Here is an 18,177-nt window from a genome sequence, read left to right as displayed (position 1 = left end):
CCTGAGTTATCACCGTTAAGCAATTTAGAAAAATATGCCACGTTTTCCTTCGGAAATTAAACAAATTTCTGAATACAGGAAGCTACTGACAGTGTATATTTGGCGATCAGCACCCGCCGCTTGGCGAGCGTTTGTAGCACGGACTAGTAGAAAGGTTTCTTTCTACGAACCTTGGTTTGTAGCAACCCAAGAATTCGAGATTTTAACAGATCGCCGCATCGGTGCTTTGATCACTAAGCGACTAGGTTCCGAAGCGGGAAACTAAGGCAATTTTGTTGATTGTATAATTTTAGTTTGATTGCGTTAAATTCAAGTTTAACAAAGAAGTGTCCGTTTTTACTTCAACATGCCTAGGGACAAGGCTGCTGAACAGTTGAACGATTTCAAAGAATCACTGAAGGTAAGAAAATGTAATTCCCAGTTGTTTTAATGGCGATTTAAAAACTGGTTTCAAACTTCAGTTATATGAATAATTCACTTATTTTGTAACTGATTTTTTTCATGCTGCCATTAAGGAATTGAAGTTAAACAGAAAGTATGCACAGGTATTATTAGTATTCAACTTTTTTTTAATAATTGTATGTTGAAAATTACAGAGAAATGTATATATGCGCAATTTTACGATTTAATGTAAAAAAGGGGAATGGTCACGTTTTGAAAAGTTTGCGGGTTTTTATGAATGTAATCCAGATTAAAATAGCTCTGTTAATTTTCAGAAAGTTTTTTTTTTCCTTCCTTGCATATAAATTTAAATGTATTCCGAAATTATAAGTGATTACATTTGTTTATAATTCTTATCCCACCTGTTTAAAAGGACTTTCCCTGAGAATATTTTCGCAGTAATTACTGAATAACAGATCTGACTTTTTCTTCCTTGTATTATGATATTGAGCTCCTTATTATGTTCCGTTCTGCTGTCTTACCCACATTGAAATTCTGGATCGGAATGTTCACTTTTGAACATTGAAGCCAGAAATTTCTTAGTGCTGAATAACATTTTTGAAGATTTTTGATCTAATTTATAAAGTTTTTGAAATGGATTATTAAAAAACAATAACCTGAAGTATTATGTACGGCCATTTATTTATTTTATTTATTTATTTTTTCATAAGGGCCTTTTTCACATTTTGCCAGATCCCTAACCATTAGATTTAAATTATACTTAATTTATTGTATTTTCATTGTGAAATTTTATGAATGAAATTTCAATCTCAATACTCAGTTGCCTTCACTATGAACACATCCAAACATCTGGTGAACTGTAATGAAAAAAACAGTATTACAGCCCAAACTTGAGATACTATTTGACTTAAGAAGCAAACTTTTATCAAGTTTCTGACAAAATTTTTTAAAAAGTTATTTAATAATTTGTGGATCTGAATTGTTTGTGTATTAAAAAATGTATTGTGTAAATGTTGCACTACTGTGATAATCTAAATTTTTTATTGTGTGCTCTGCCATTAGCCGATACACAGAAAGGGAGGTATGCTTCATTCATGGGGAAAACCACAAAAACATCCATGCAACGAGCCTGTTCACCTGAACTCGGACCCTGAACCAAACTACCAACGTTCAGCAGCTTTAACCACTCAGCCGCTGGTGGATCCATTGTCATAATTAGAACATATTTTGTTAAAATCTTTTTATGTTGTCTATCTTCATTTAATAGGTTGTTAATCTTAAAATTGCATTTAAAAGTGCAGTTTTCTCATTTTTATATATTTCTTTGTTTTAAACTGCAATTTTGTAATATGGGCATTATCATCCATCTGTGGGCACTAAGAAGATTTGGGAGGGGTTATCAGAACTGATTCTGGGCCAAAAACGGCAATATAAGCCAAGCTGAAACACTTTTATTACCTCAGCATTTTTTTAACAAAACCCATTTTAAAGAATTGTACGAAATTAAATCTGTCAACCTTTTGCGTGTGATTGTCTAAGCTCTAGTTATGTGATGGTATATAAATGCTTTTTTTTATTCCTTGGAAGCTTTCAGAATGCAAATTGCAACCTAGTGGTCAAAATTTTTACAAATAAGGATTTTTGAATGATGTTCAGTAAATTCAGTGACTGGAATTTGAGCAAAGTCTTGAATCACTACCAGTGTGCTTTCTAGTTTTTTGATGAGTTGTAATTAACAGTTTCATGCATTGCAGCAGATATATAACTAAGTATTTTAATGCCTATTCAGTTGGTGACAACAGATTGTGTTCAAAGGATATCTAATACCATTATTACAAGGCCAAGGGCATGTGCTTGAGAAACTTTAACCCTCTCAGAGTTATGGCCGGAAAATTCTGCATAGAAGGCTGCCTTTTATATTCATTATACATGAACATTTCTACTAGTTTTTAATGTATCTGATTTTGGTTTGGATGCATATTGGAAGAAAAGGAATCTTTTATTGGCATGCTCTTCAGCTCACGACTGCAAGATTTGGTTATGTGAATAGGAAAGTTTTTATCCATAAACTTGTCACCTTCCACATATCTTTATAGATTTAGTTGAGTAAAATATCACCAAAGCTTATGATAGTTGTCTTTCCTTTTAGGATGATAATGAGACCTAGAGAAAAACAGCAAGATGACTGCTAAGTTCGTTGTAGAATAGGCATCTTACTTGACTGCTAATATCATTTGTGCTTTGTAATTAATTTGATGGCTGTCATCCTTTCTCATCTAGATTTGATATGCTTTGCTGCCCATGGGCCTTTTTTGCTCATCTTGCTTTTTCATCTACTGTTCTTGTACAAAGCATGTTTCACCTTGAATGTATACTATTGTGACTTTAGATGCTACTCAGGATTTGATTAAGAGTGTTGTGGACCCAAGGTAGAATGGTCTTTTAGAAGGTTCTGGCATTTATTTTTCTTGTTTTTATCAAGTATAAACAGGATTATAAAGAATTGAAGGATAATTTTGAGACCTACTAAAATAAGAGACTCTAGGTGCTCTCCGGTGCAAGCCATACAGATAGAAGCAGTAGTCACTCGCTGATACTGTAACTCAAGAAGTATTTGTTACTCTACTACTCATATTTCATTCAGATGGGAATAATTGATTTAGAGCGTTTAAAGTCTAAGGTCTGATCTAAGTCACTATCTGCAGCAAAACAGCAATGTAACAATACATCCGCTAATTATAAAATTAAAAAATAATAATCTTGGTGTGATGATTGATGAACACCATGGATGCACACTTCAATCGAATGGCGTGCATTGTCTCTCTCTCACGTTTCTTAAAACAGAAGAGGATGTGATGGTAATGAAAGCAACGCACTGTATGCTAAGCGTAATAATAATAAGGTCATATTTTTGTGTAAACTATTAGCTTTGTTCGTGTGATAATAAAGAGTTCATGCCATTAAATGTATGCTATATGAGATGTCCCCATTACATTTACATCCACAGTAAGTAATAAATATATCCAGAACCCACGTGTAGAAAGATGTATGAATTTTAGTATTTAATTATTTTATGCATAGAAAAAATTTGCAAAACCAATAATATCATTACTTAGCATTTCCATTATTTTGATAACCACTTACTTGTATTCAAACCAAATGCTTTATCAAACCTAAAGTATTTCTGTCACATATGTTTTGCTGCCTTTTTGTTTTAAATATAGTTTCATAATTCATAGGGAAAGAGTGAGGTTTTGACAACAGCTTCAGGATGCCCCATAGGTGACAAGTTAAATTCTATGACCATAGGTGAAAGAGGACCTGTGCTTCTTCAAGATGTGGTCTATTTGGAAGAAATGGCACACTTTGATAGGTTTGTAGAAGCGAGAATAGTATTATATCATTATTTTATCTGTAAGATATAATTAAGATATAAACTGCTGCATTTTACAAAACTTTGTAACTTTTTATAAGTGTAATTATTCATGTATATGTTGCAGCTTACTTGTTTGTAATTTAGTTTAACATTTTCATTTGTAATGAAATTTAAAATTAAATTCTTTAATTAAACAGAAAAATAAATTTATGTATTTTTGTATAATTATAGAATATTTTATATATATAAACAATATAATGAAATTAAAAATAAATATAAGTGCATATTTAGCCAAAAAGTTAAGAATTTCACTGTGAAGTCTAAAGTTAAACCTGATAAACAATGCAATTTGTGCACCGTCTCCAATAAAGGTCAATGCAGTATAATTTAATAAAATTTAAAATTACTAACATTTAGAAAATTAAAAAAATGAAAATAAATGAAACTCAAAAGGTAACGAAGAAGTGAAGTAAATTAGGTAAAGGAAATCTCCTGTCTGTCAAGGAAGAACTAGCAGTTAAAGCAGAGCAAATGCAATTTAAAATTACATTCAAAATGAGTAAAAATTTTAGTTGATTTTAGGAAAATGAACAACTGAAAATTCATTGAGACAATGGGGACTCGTCAGGGTGAAATACCTTATCACACCTTCTCTGCAATTAATTATTCAGACATTGTGTTTTGTCCTTCCCCGGCATACATAATCCTAATTTTTCTAAATTTTTAATATTAAAAATTCATTCAAAAATTAGTAAATCCATATGCATGTTAAGAATTCCCCCTACATGATTCAGGATTCTCCAGTTGAGTGAGTTTTATAAATTATGGGATACAAGTGTGTTTTAAATAATGGGTATGCAACCATATGATTTAAAAATTCTAATTAATGAAAATAACTGAAAACTTTTATTACATTTTAAAATTTTAATGTTTAAAAAATTATGTTAAAAAATTATTATGTCTGTCAAATTGTTGAGATTTTTTTTAATAGGGAAAGAATACCAGAGAGAGTTGTTCATGCTAAAGGAGCTGGTGCTTTTGGATATTTTGAAGTAACGCATGACATTACAAAATATTGCAAAGCTAAAATCTTTAGTGAAGTAGGAAAAAGAACTCCACTTGCAGTTAGATTCTCCACAGTTGGTGAGTACAAAATTTCTTTATGTACCACAGAGGGGTATATTTTTATTCCTTTTGATCCAACTTAAGCCTGTGAAGTATTATATATATATATATATATATATGTTATATGTGTAATAATGAATTTTTGCAATACTAGTAAAAAATATTTCTTGAAATTTTAACAGGTGGAGAATCTGGTTCTGCTGACACAGTTCGTGATCCCAGAGGTTTTGCTGTCAAATTCTATACTGAAGAAGGAAACTGGGATCTGGTTGGAAACAACACTCCCATATTTTTCATCAGAGATGCCTTGTTGTTTCCAAGTTTCATCCATACCCAGAAACGAAATCCTGTTACTCATTTAAAAGTAGGGTGCAGAATTCCTATCTAACAGTAAACTGATAGCAAATATTATATTAAAAAAAAGACTAATTATCATTCAAAAACAAATCTTTTAAGTCAAAGCATATGCATAAGAATTAAATAATAATTTTCACTAAGATTGTATACATTTAATTATTTTTTTTACATGATAGATGAAAACCCACTACAAATAATAAATGATTTCCTAGCAAATCGTATCAAAACATGAAAATTTTACTTTTAAATATAATTTTTATTTGTGCATATTTGTTTCATAAATATATGAAAAGTAAATTATTCTCTATAAATGTAGTTTTCAGTATCTGGGGACATAAATTATCATTCTTGAAATACTAATTCATGGATGCAGAAATGCAAAGAAATATATTATGTATACATGGCTACTTATTAGATTTTTTTCATTATCACTCTCTTGCAATAGATATTGTGTATGAGAAATGAAATCGCTTTATTTACTCAAAAATTTTGCCTTATGCATTCACATTCCAGTAGTTGAACTGAATTGGGAAATTATGTGTAGCACCTGCCAATTATTAAATTATTTCCATTCCAAACATATTGAGTTTATTAAGTGGCTGAGTTTAATAAATGGCGGTTTCACGGTATTAGCTTTAAACTTATTTAGTAAAATAGTAGCTAATAATTAAGACCTAAATTATTAATTAAAAATTAATGCTAAAATTAAACTATAAACGAAACTTGGAAATTAATTTTTTATTTTTTAAAAACTTTTAAAAAGAACTCTTCTATCTGTATTTGTTTTGCATTGTTTTTCAACATTTTTTCAATTGTATTTTCAAGTTCATAAAACTATTGGTAGCTTTTCTGATTTCCACCTTTCAGTTCAAGAGTTCTTAGAGTTTGCAGCGATTTTCTCGATTCAGCTGATGTTGGCATGTAGTCACTTTCATTGTCAGTTTCAATTTCTGCAGCTCTTTTAACACTTACTGTAATTTTGTAGTCGGTGTTTTCATATGCTGTCTCAGTATTATCATCAATTGTAGAAGGTATTCTAAAAATAAATCTTTGTTATTTCTCTCATTGATGTCCGAAATATTAAAAATAGTTTGCAATTCTTTTGTGGCTTCTAAATGAAAATCATATTTTCTAAGGCAGTTTCTATGTTCTGGGAGGTTGCTTTCCATGCACTGACTGTAAGATGCAGACTCTAGCAAATATATCTAGTTTGTTATCTCCTTTAAAGTATTTACATTTTCACAAGATTCAATTTTATATTTTTTTTTCGGGGGGGGGGGAGATGACTCATTTTCTTTAATTACATGTAGAAGCTGTTATAATACCTTGACCTAATGACCGAATGATAGAAGTCATATTTGCAGGAAGAAATATATTGAATGTTTTTCAGAACGATATCAAAATGGTGTACAAAACAGTTATATAACAGTAAAGTGTTTTTTTTTGGGGGGGGGTGGAGTTCTCTGTCCCATTTCAAAAGGAAATCAGTAAAAATACTGTTTTTCATCCATGAGCTCTTGTTGTAAATTATAGGTTAATTCTTGACTTCTTTTTAAACATCAATGTTTTCTATTCTTTTCAATATCCATTGACATCTTTTTTTAATTGTCGTATCCATATTGCATATTAATAATACATTAACTAATTCTTTTAATTTCTTAACCAGCTGATGTTTCACACTTAAATATTGATGTCTGCTTCAGTCATGCTCTGTAGAACAGACCAGTTTCATCTGCATAATAACTATCATGTGCTTGTATTCTTTTAGAAGCCTGGGTGAAATGTCTTTTATTCATTTTTTTCATCCAAAATCTGCGCCTTGCTTCCCATTATGTAATTTTTGATAAACAATATTATTTTGCTCTTCTCATCTTGTGAGCCATCCATCAGCTGGCAGAAAGTTTTTCTCCTAGCGTTTTAGCAAATTCTACAGCTTTTTGATTAAAAGCTCTATAAACTGAAATATTTTTTAGTCTTGTAGCTTGAACCCATTCTAGAAGAGCAGTTTCAGAATCTCTCCATTTTCTATCCCTTTTGCACTTCCTTGAGACATCTGCATTTTTACTAGTTCTTTATAAAATTTTATTTCTTTAAGTAAATTGCTCAATGCTGTTTTGGAAATCTCCATTTTAGAAGCTGCTTCTCCTTGGCTGTATTTACCAAATGTATCATAATCTTTCAGCAATTTATCCTTTTCTTTCAGGCTTAAGTCATTTTGTTTAGGCATTTTTGATATGTTAAAAGTCACAAAACAAATAAAAAAATTTTCTTCCAGGGATTTGTTCAAATCTGAAATTCCCTTTCTTGCCAGCAAGAAGATTGCACTCTCTGTCAAGTCGATGAGTCATTTCATGGCTGTTATAGGCAAAATCAATGCTTTCTTTTATTTTTTTTTCAATATACAATGCCCACTCCCCTTTTCCAGTCAAAGACTGATAATGTGCAATAAATCAGGAAGCATTTCATGATGTCTTCTGAGAACACAGTGCAAACTTAATGTGTGTATGCACATCCATCCCACTGGAAAACAGTGGAAGTCCTGGGAAAAACTCATTCATCTATAATCAAAGAGCTTGTTTCCAATGCTTCTAGGGGACTGCTTTTGATAATCATAAGATAAAGATGTTCTGTCACTTTTAGCTGTAGTCCAGTCAGAGATTTGTAAACAGTTTCTGACAGGAACTAGGGAAGTTGGTTGAAATTTCTGCTAAACTTGTTACTACATAACTGAATAAAGCACTAATTAACTGAAAGATAAATGAATGAACTACAAATATCTTTTATCAGCCTCAAACAGTGTAATCATAATAAATATAAGCTTTAATAAATTTTGAGTAAGCATATTTTTTAGAATTATACTCAAAGGGTAAATAAAAATAAAATCTGTGAAAAGAGAACTGGAATTTTTCTCCACTTAAACCACATGAAATGAGAATCATGTTTAAAAAAATACACATCAAAATTAAATTGGACCTGTCTGTTTGAACTGTTTGTAGAAAGAAGAAAAAGTTGGGAAATTTTACACATGGAAAAGATGAACTCTACACTTTTATAATTTCTGGTAATTATAGCTCTGTGTAATGTTTTGCAGTCTTCTTGTGATTTCTAATGCATGAAATAATGGTAGATTACTACGTTACAAAGGTAGCATAATTTATGGATTAACATTAACAATTGGTAAAAATTTTTTTTTATTGTTGTTGCAAATGCTTTAAAAAACTAAAACTAAAAATAATAATAATTAAAAAAAAAAAAAAAAAGTGTTTTTTGTACAAATTATTACTTTGTTAGTGAATATAATTTTGAATTTACTTTGATTATGTTTTGAATTTAGTAAATATTACTTTTGAATTATAGCAGCTTGCAAGGATTTTGAACTTATTTGTCCTTTGTTTAAATTATTATAAATTAATACAGGTATTAGAAACTGTCATTTAAATATGTATATGTCTTTCTTCCTATGTTAATGATAATTTTTTTTTAAAATTTTTTTATCTAGGATGTGGACATGTTCTGGGACTTCTTGACTCTGCGGCCTGAATCGACTCACCAGGTGTCTTTCTTGTTTTCGGACAGAGGTATTCCAGATGGTTACAGGCACATGAATGGTTATGGTTCTCACACATTCAAGCTTGTTAATGCTCAGGGTGAAGCTGTTTACTGTAAATTCCATTATAAGGTGAAAATCAGACCTTTTAATAATCTGTTTGAGAATAACGGTTTCTGGCAAATGAAAATATTTGCCAGAAGCCAGAAATAAATTGAACTTTTCTTTCATTTCATGTTTTATAAAACCGAATACCATATTTACTAGTATATTCCCCCTCACTACTCATTTTAAACTTATTATGGTATTTTTTATTTCAAAATTTAACTTCTGTATTTAATTTTTCAATTTTTGAATAAGTCTACAAATAACTAAGGACATCATAGTTTGATCTCTAACATCAAAATGAACTGATTGCAGAGAGATTTTTGTGTTCCCTTTGCCATGTTTTCTATAAATATAAGCCATTACGAAGTCATCTTTATATAAGGATCCTTTGTAACAAATATAATTCATTACAAAGCCATCCTTTGTTGTGATATAGCACTTATCATAATTTAAAAAACACTCTTTTTGAGACATTCAGGTCATAAATAATGGAGTGAAACTTTCCTAAGATTATCAATGAGAGTTTAGAAATCTCGTCTTTTGCAGTGATGGTAGTCAAGAATTTGCATGATGACTTAAAAATGATTTTGATGATGGTTTTACTGATTTGCATAATTGACTTACTTTCTTATTCAAGTCTTATTTCTCATTCTTACTTTCTTATTTCTATTATTAAAAATGTATTGAAATAGAAATGCAGTACTTCAATTTATTAATACTACAAACTAAAAAGGTTATAAGTTGCAAAGAAAAGTAAGTTAATGGATAATGTAGTAATAAGTCAAAATAAGAAAAATCTGTCCCTCCCCTTTTCTCAAGTACAATCAGTGACTGAAATTTTCAAGCCCAGAAAATAAATCATATGTTTAATAGAAAAATAATTTGGGTATTTATTTTTTTTTTTTTTTTACCAAGAATACCTATTTTTTAATCACTTGAGAGCTGTTTTCAGTTTGAACTTCATTAGTAAATCAAGCATCATGTTATTTCCTGCATTATGATCAATTATTTAAACTTTCATTCAGTTAAAGATTAGCCATGATTCTTTACTTTTGCCTCTAGCAGAGTTTCTATCTGTTCTTTAGAAGTAAAGGCATTAGCATATATTTCATATTAGTTGTTTTATTTGGACTATTATTCTTCATCTTCAGACAACTGACAATTAAAGTTACTTTCCTTAAAATGGTGCTGTATCATTTTCTGATTCATGTCATTTCGTGCTTTTCTCCTGAACTCAATCACATCCACAAAATAATATTTTTTAAATCGCTGCATATACATTTTCTGAGTTAATATGTGCCAATTAATGTCTAAGTTCAAACTACTTTATATCCATATAGTGAGTTTTTCCAAAACTAATTAAACTTTTATGATCAATCCAACATTAAACAAACTGAAAATTTATCACTATTTATGCTTAAACATGTTAACTAATATATTTCTGTTTTTAAATAGTATGGAAAGTATTAAATTAAGTACTCTTCAGAATATTGTATAGGATAGAGCAAAGAAGCTTCCTTCTTTTGGACAAAGATTGTGAATGGAAGGACAGTCATAGAAAAGTAGGTAGGGGCTCAGTGAATGCCGCAGTTGTCGAAGTTTCTGACAATACCCTTCAGTATTAAGTTCAGGGACTGAACGTCAAAGTTGTGGAAGTTTCTTTCGGTACCCCTCGGTATCCAACATACAGTGGACGAGGGGAACATCCTTCGAACAACCATTCTTTTATAGCGGTGTAGCCTGCATTCCATTGTCAATTCAGAATTCCCCTGAGGTCTGTTTCCCATCTGGAAATAGATTATTTTTTGGGTAGAGTGCTTAAGAGCACTATGAAGTGTAATGAAAAAACCCCTAGGACAATGATGGACAATTACAACACATAAAATATAGAGGCAATTCAACAGTCAAATTTAAAATTTCTGAAATGCTCTGCTTACAAACATCCAGTTGCCCTAGCATTGTCAAATTGTTTAACATATTGAACTCTTCACAAACATATTAACTTCCATTCTACAAGATGTGCAGTGTGCAAGAATTATCATCAGATAATTTCTGCAATTGGAATAATAATGTGCAAAACTTTATTGGAAATTAGTCCTTGACACACTTGTCTTCTTTAGTGACCAGGCACATTTTTACCTAGCTGGATATATAAGCATACTGGAGTGGTAAAGTTGTAAAGAGGTTGTTTCAGTGTGATAATGTGACAATATGATGTGCATTGTCTATAAATGGAGTTATTGGTCCTTATTTTTTTTTAGAAAGATGATCATGCAGTTACGGTTAATTCATGATGCTATGTAGACATGATTCAAAACTTTTTCAAATCAGCTGTAGAAGAAATGAATTTAGAAAGTGTGTGATTCCAAAAGGATAGTATTACTCCTCGCATACCCTGAGCTTTGATGGCAGTGTTTCCTGGAGGGCTTGTCTCGATGTAAGGTGATATGTCATAAAGGTAATCGAATGCCTTGTGATTTTTTTTATGAGGATACCTCAAGGTAGAGGTTTTGAAACATTTCCCTGCAAACCTGTTTCAGTTGTAGAATGTTATTTTTCAGGAGACAGTCCAAATTCCTGAAGACATGATAGAACATGTAGAGGGGAACTTTAGAAATCAATTTCCTTACTGCATAGAGAATGGTGACCACCACCTTAAAGATATTTTATTTACAAGATTTAAAATTTTAAATTATGTTCTTTCCTTGCCAAAAAAGAAAATGTGTATCAACAATATTTTTTCTATTATTCTTCTTTACATTATAAAAGTTTCTGTGCCTCACCCTGTGTATACAAAACATTTGTGATACTTAAAATGCTTTTTGATTTGCCATATTGTTGTATGATGCATATGAATTTATGTTAAATAATTTGTCACTTATGAATTTATTAAAGTATCTGTTGTCGTTATTTAATGATTTTTTTTTTTTTTCAAAGACTGATCAAGGAATTAAGAATGTGCCTGTTGAGAAAGCAAATGAACTTGCCGGCTCTGATCCAGACTATGCTATTCGGGATTTGTACAATGCAATTGAAGCTGGAGATTATCCTTCCTATACCATGTATATTCAAGTTATGACATTCAAACAAGCAGAAACATGGAAATTCAACCCATTTGATTTAACCAAGGTGACTGAAATTTCTGAATGCTTGTTTTTGTGGTGTTGTTTATATGTTTTCCGTGTTCTTTATTGCATTAAGTTTAATGTATAATTTCAAAATATCTTTTTTATCTGTGAAAGCTTTAAAAATACTGGAAATCTTCATTAAAAAGAATTAACATTTTAATTTTGTTCACAATTAATTGTGCATTTGCATTATTCTATCTTTTTTTAAATTTAAAGATGAACACATGTTTGTGTTCTGTTCGAAAAGGCAGAATTAAACTTTTTTAAAAAAAAATACTGAATACAGATATACACTTCTTTCCTAAAAGATGTATAGACATAATATTTCTCTTCATACATAGAAAATTGCTTTAGATTTATGTAAACTATGTTAGCACTAAGCTGGGCAGAGTTATGTACAAGAAAAGGTTATTTTTTTATATGGATCCAACAGAGAAAGATTTTAAATCGATAAAATGTTCACAAGTTAAAAAATTTCATATATTTGCTTCATGATGATGTGAAAAAATAAAACTGTTAAGGTACTTGTACCATATCTGCATTCATGTTTCCCATTACACTGTAAAAGGCTAACATTATTGGGGGAGGAGGGATCATGAAAAGTCGGTATGTATAGCAGTTAGTGACTGAATTGTTATTTATTAATTTTTCTCACATTAAAATGTATAATCATTAAGAAATTATTGAACATAATTTTATTGAAATAAAATGTTTTGAAAAATATAATTGCAAGCTTACAATATTAAAACTATCTGCATAGATTATTTTAGCTTGGCCATTTTGTGCACGATATTGTGGGATGCATCTACCTAAAAGTTTTATAGTGAATTTGTGAAGCTTTTGTTTTCTTTGAGTGTGTTTAAATTTGAAAATAAATGATACTCTTTGTTGTGCATTTAACAAACTTCTTGTTGTATAATTGAGTATTGAGAGATAAAAATAAATGTAAAACAAAACTAACTCATTCTTAAATTAAAAGTAATGAGTTTTATCAAATTAAATTAAAAGTAATAAGGAGTTTTTTATTTTTTCATTAACCAACTGAATAATTAAATTATTCATTAATCACTTACGGTTTTCAAAGCTGGAATTCAAATATCTGAGCCTTATTAATTTATTTTACAGATTTGGCCCCATAAAGAATTTCCTTTAATCAAAGTTGGAAAAATCGTTCTGAACAGAAATCCCAAAAATTACTTTGCAGATGTTGAGCAACTTGCATTTTCTCCTGCACATATGGTACCTGGAATTGAACCAAGCCCAGATAAAATGCTTCAGGTAATGGAATTGAGTGCTGCATGATACATAATAATATGAATTCATTTTTCTGTACTAAATGTTATAAGAATATAAATTTAATACTGAAATTTTATTGAATTTTAGGGAAGATTATTTGCTTACACAGATACACACAGGCATCGATTAGGTACAAACTTTTTACAAATTCCTGTCAACTGCCCTTACCGTGCACGCCCAAAGAATTACCAGAGGGATGGCCCTCAGTGTGTTGATGACAATCAAAGTAAGTCTAGGTTGCTAATGTGTTATAAAATCAAAATTTGATTTCAATATTAGCCTAAATGTGCAGTATGATAAAATCTATTAATAAATATCTTAAGATCTTACTTTTAAGAATCTGTGTTTGAAAATATGTAAGTTAATATGCATTGAATAATAAAACAAACCAAAGAAATTTGTTATTTGCACGGTAACAAAATGCGAATTTCATTAATTCTTTGTCATATAATTTGAGTGACAATGAGTTCCATTTCGGTTGAGAAACTTACTCATACATTGTCATTTCCAGAAGTTTGATATGCTTGATTAGTGCATGTATATAAGTAATACTGCATTTGATATTAAAAAAAACATAGAATTTCAGAAAATATAGTTTTATTATTTGGTACTCAATATAATCTTACTATTTCTTAGCAAATTTTGTGCTTATGTAATACAAAAAGTGGAAATTTTGAAACCTTAAATATTCTGTTCAGTATGTGTATATTCCAGAGGTACATGATGACAGAATTCTAAAATTTTCATGTTCAATCAAATGTCTTTACATTTATGCATTTCTTATCTGCTTGTTTGGTTTAAGTTATCATGGTATAGACTTTAAACATATTTGAATTTGTTTTTTTATTTATTTCATATTGTATGCAGATTTAATGAACGTTTGATTAACAGATTCAGTTATTGAAAAGCATTGTGCTGCCATTCGAGAAAGTATGGGATATTTGCTTTGAAATTTAATAAAAAAAAGGGATTGAAAAGAAATATTTTGTTACTTGCTTGAATAAAATATTTTTATCTTCCATGCACCAAATGCCATTCAAGAAAGGTGTAAGATATTTTTCTTTCAAATTTAATTTAAGTTCATCTTTGTTGTTAATAATTCAAAGCTGGATCCACAAAATTACATTAGTTGAACTTGTTAAAATCATTATATATATGTACCTTTTAAATAACGTATTTCAGGCAGTTGGCTGTGCAAGGTGGTCTTTTAAAAAGCATGTTTGTTTAATAAGTAGTTTGTATGTAAACAACATTTAAAAGTGTATTTAAAAATGCTTTATTTAATTTTTGGAAAATTCTTTTTATAACTAACATTTTGTTCTATAAGTGGTATTGTACAAGGAATAATTGTTTTGTATTGTTTTAGATGGTGCACCAAATTACTATCCTAACAGTTTCAGTGGACCTGTTGATGATCCTAAACACAAAGAAACATCTTTCAAATGCAGTGGTGATGTTGATAGGTGGAACAGTGCTGATGAAGATAATTTTACTCAACCTGGAATATTTTATCGAGATGTAAGATATTAAAAAAAGCAAAACTGTTTTTACAACTAAATTCATATATCTAACAGTTTTTTTATTGTAATGATACGCTGCTAAGAGTGTTATGAGTTTCTGAGATGCAGAAGTATCTTAACCCAAAGCAAATTTTAGCCAGTTTTGGCAACTGGAAAAAATACTTTGTTTAAACCATAATTTTTCTATTTCAAACTCTTGGTTTCTTTTTTTAATTGTGCACATTGCACTGAAACTGTCCAAACATATATCATGGTTCCAAATGATTATATGAAAGATGATTTTAGAGAATGATTCTTTACTCGTGATGTTTTAAACCAGTATTTATGTATATTTAAAAAAAAAAATTGGCACTTTCAGAGGTGATTGTCTTCACTGCTTTTGTTATCAAAATATATGCTATGTTGTGCAATCATTCCCAGTAGTAGTTGATTTCAGCAAATATTATATTTTAGCTTTGAAAGAAACATAACTTTTCTGATCATGAGAAAAATCTTGTTCATTTTCAGTTTAATATGCAGTTATTTAATTTTTGGAGTATTTCATATCTTTCTAAATATTTCATTAAATAATTTGTTACCAGATAATTATCCTCTATGAAATTATTTTCTGTTGAAAACTAAGCTTTCCTCTGCATGTTTATTTTCTACAATATTTTAAAAAAATTAGCCATTTAAAATTCTTCATATGATTTAATTTCCCTCCATTTTCTCATTATAGAGTACAATTGGAATAGAAATCCATAATTTCTTTTAGAAATCAGTCCCCCCCCCTTGTGTTGACCTCAGGAGTTTCTAAACCATCTAGCTAGAAAAGCATGATTTGATTACTGAATATACTTCTGAACCCACAAAAACATCTTAATGATCATACTGACCAGCACTAATAAAATTTGTACCAACTATACTTACAAAATCTGAGAATATATTTTAAATAACAAGATATCACGCCCTGAAGCAGGAGACAGTACTTGGAAATGCAAAACTATCCTGCACAGTTTTAAATGTCTGGCCACTGTAGGTAAAGGCAAGGAACTTTTGGTTTTTAACTAATTAGCATATTAATTACTTTATAAGGATCCTGCAGAAAGCTAGCTAATTTACATAATTCTCCCACATTAAGATTCTTTACTGAATTATTAGTTCCCTTTATATTTACATGCCTCAATTTCTTCTGGTTTTCATGAAATAACTCCCTTAAAAAGAAATCTGATTTATGCTAAATATATATATATATAATTTTTTTAGTTTTAAAATTAGTGTGCTGAATTTTTTTCTTCATTTGATATATATATAACTATGTATTATTCCTTAAAAGATATTAACGTTTTAGGTATTGAATGCTGAGGAAAAGAGTCGTTTAGTGAGCAACATTGTGAACCACATTGTTGATGCTAAGGATTTCATTCAAGAAAGGGCAGTGAAGAACTTCAGTCAGGCTGATCCAGAATATGGACAACGAATTAAAGAAGGCCTTGAAAAATTAAAGGTAAATTTGTCTTAAAAAAATGTTTTTACTTTTCATTTTATTTTTAATGCTGTGTTTAATTGAAGATTGTAAATTTTATTTTAATATTCATCTAGAATAGGAAAACTATGTAAATACTGATTTAATAAGAGGCCATATTATGCTTCAAAGTTGGATAAATGACTTGTCCAGGCTAAGCCGTGGATAAATCTTTATCTGATCAAAGTTAATTTTGACACACTAAGCTTACAACTGATTGTTTCATTATGTGGCAGTTTTTTTTTAATGACTTCCTCATTTGAAATGAATCTTTGAAGAAAACTACTTATTAGCACACTTTACAGATACGTTGTATTTTGAATATTGTACAAATCTCTGAAACTAAAATTAGGATACAAAATAATTCTAAATTTTTAAATCTAAAATTCTTTTTACAAACAGATTTCTATGATTTACATTTTAATCTAATATTTACAAAATATATAAATTCTGAATATAAAATTATATTTGAAATGCTTTTTATTTTGCAGACAGAGCGAGCAAAAATCTGAAGCAGTTGTAGAATTTTGGAGTTTCTATTCACGTGATATTTTATGCTTTAAAGCAGCATATTTTCAAATTATTTTGATTTAGAGACTTGATCGAATCTTAGTTTATGTATGGGCAGAATGGATGCTCTAAGGATAATCATTGTAGTAACTCACTTATATAATGTGGACCATTATATTTTTCTTTTGATATGATGTGTAAATTATGATCGTCAAATAAAAATATTTTTCATATTCTTGTTGTGTACTTCTAGAATTTTTCTTAGTCGGTAGCATAATGAATTTTCACCCAGTATTGGATTGTCATATTCACAGAATTAATTTTAAATCAATTGAGCTTTGCATTAATGAAGCATTAGCATACTAAAAATATGCACATTAATATATTTATTAACTTATAATTGATATTTTAATTTGTGTACGTTTAGATTTTGCATCTGAGGTACATAATTTTAAAAGCAGTGAAGAAAAGTACGTTGATGGTAAAGTAGTCCGAAAGCCTCTGAAAACTTCTAAAAATACAACAAATTGTTGTAATAGAGCAAGTTTAGTTTTTACGAAAGTAAATTTCTCAGCGAGGGTATATAAATATTTAGGTTTTCAGTAAGAGGTTTACCAAGTAAGAGTCACATATAGAACAGCATAGAGAGTAGATTCTTCCATGTAGGATCAACTATTTTACTTTTCTGTTTATTAATTTTCTCTGTGTCACTAAATCTTTTGTTGACTCTCATAGTTATTATCAAAATATGTTACAGTGCCCTCACTATTAGTGAGGTTTAAATTGATTATACAGCCTCTGGAATGTTTTCCTTTTTATTTATTTTAAGTTTAATTTCAATAGATTATTAGTCCAAAGGGGCTTTGATCCTGAAGGACTATTGTTTTCGTTTTGCATCGATTCACTACAAATGGCAAATCACTTTTCAAACTGTTGCCACAAAGTATTATCACCCTGTGTTATATATTTAAAGGAAATAATGAAAAATCTGCATAAATGTATGTATATTTCTTGCATTGTGATAAAACAATAGTACATAGAGCCATCGAATTTTGAAGGACATAATCCTAAAAATATGGGCATGTGGAAGACCAAATTTGAAATTTGTTTTATTATCGATTTCCTATTTTATAAAACTTTAACAAACTCAAGGATTTCAAAGCGAGCAATGGCAATGTTGTACAGAAAAAACATTTTTATCTCCAGCATGTGAGTCTCTGTATCGGAAATTCTAAAGATATGCTTTAAAGCTATTTTGCGATATTGCAGAACTTAATTTGATGGTTTAAGTGCAAAGAACGTGA

General features: G+C 29.7%; 1 protein-coding gene across 2 annotated transcripts; it reads left to right on the top strand.

The window, feature by feature from the left end:
• Positions 1-231: 231 nt before the first annotated feature.
• Positions 232-17,108, top strand: Cat (Catalase). Of its 2 annotated transcripts, XM_035363546.2 has the most exons (12): positions 232-400; positions 516-545; positions 3,642-3,775; positions 4,770-4,921; positions 5,086-5,267; positions 8,760-8,939; positions 11,853-12,044; positions 13,169-13,321; positions 13,427-13,565; positions 14,706-14,857; positions 16,190-16,345; positions 16,855-17,108. In XM_035363546.2, the coding sequence occupies exons 1-12, from the start codon at positions 347-349 to the stop codon at positions 16,873-16,875; spliced, it is 1,545 nt and encodes a 514-aa protein (XP_035219437.1). In that variant the 5' UTR covers positions 232-346; the 3' UTR covers positions 16,876-17,108. The 2 variants fall into 2 exon arrangements, with proteins under 2 accessions (XP_035219437.1, XP_035219438.1); XM_035363547.2 differs by lacking the exon at positions 516-545 and having other exon boundaries at positions 233-400.
• The last annotated feature ends 1,069 nt before the right edge of the window (positions 17,109-18,177 follow it).

The sequence above is a fragment of the Stegodyphus dumicola genome, chromosome 3 (assembly GCF_044657685.1).
Source record: "Stegodyphus dumicola isolate Sdum_Otavi_A_Nest chromosome 3, ASM4465768v1".
Taxonomy (NCBI): Eukaryota; Metazoa; Arthropoda; class Arachnida; order Araneae; family Eresidae; genus Stegodyphus; species Stegodyphus dumicola.
This window is presented reverse-complemented; position numbering and strand designations above follow the sequence as displayed.

Coding starts and splice junctions, on each gene's coding strand:
- Cat (XM_035363546.2), top strand. CDS start 347: ATGCCTAGGGACAAGGCTGCTGAACAGTTGAACGATTTCAAAGAATCA. Junction 3,776..4,769: donor GAAATGGCACACTTTGATAG/GTTTGTAGAAGC, acceptor TTTTTTTAATAG/GGAAAGAATACCAGAGAGAG. Junction 8,940..11,852: donor ACTGTAAATTCCATTATAAG/GTGAAAATCAGA, acceptor TTTTTTTCAAAG/ACTGATCAAGGAATTAAGAA.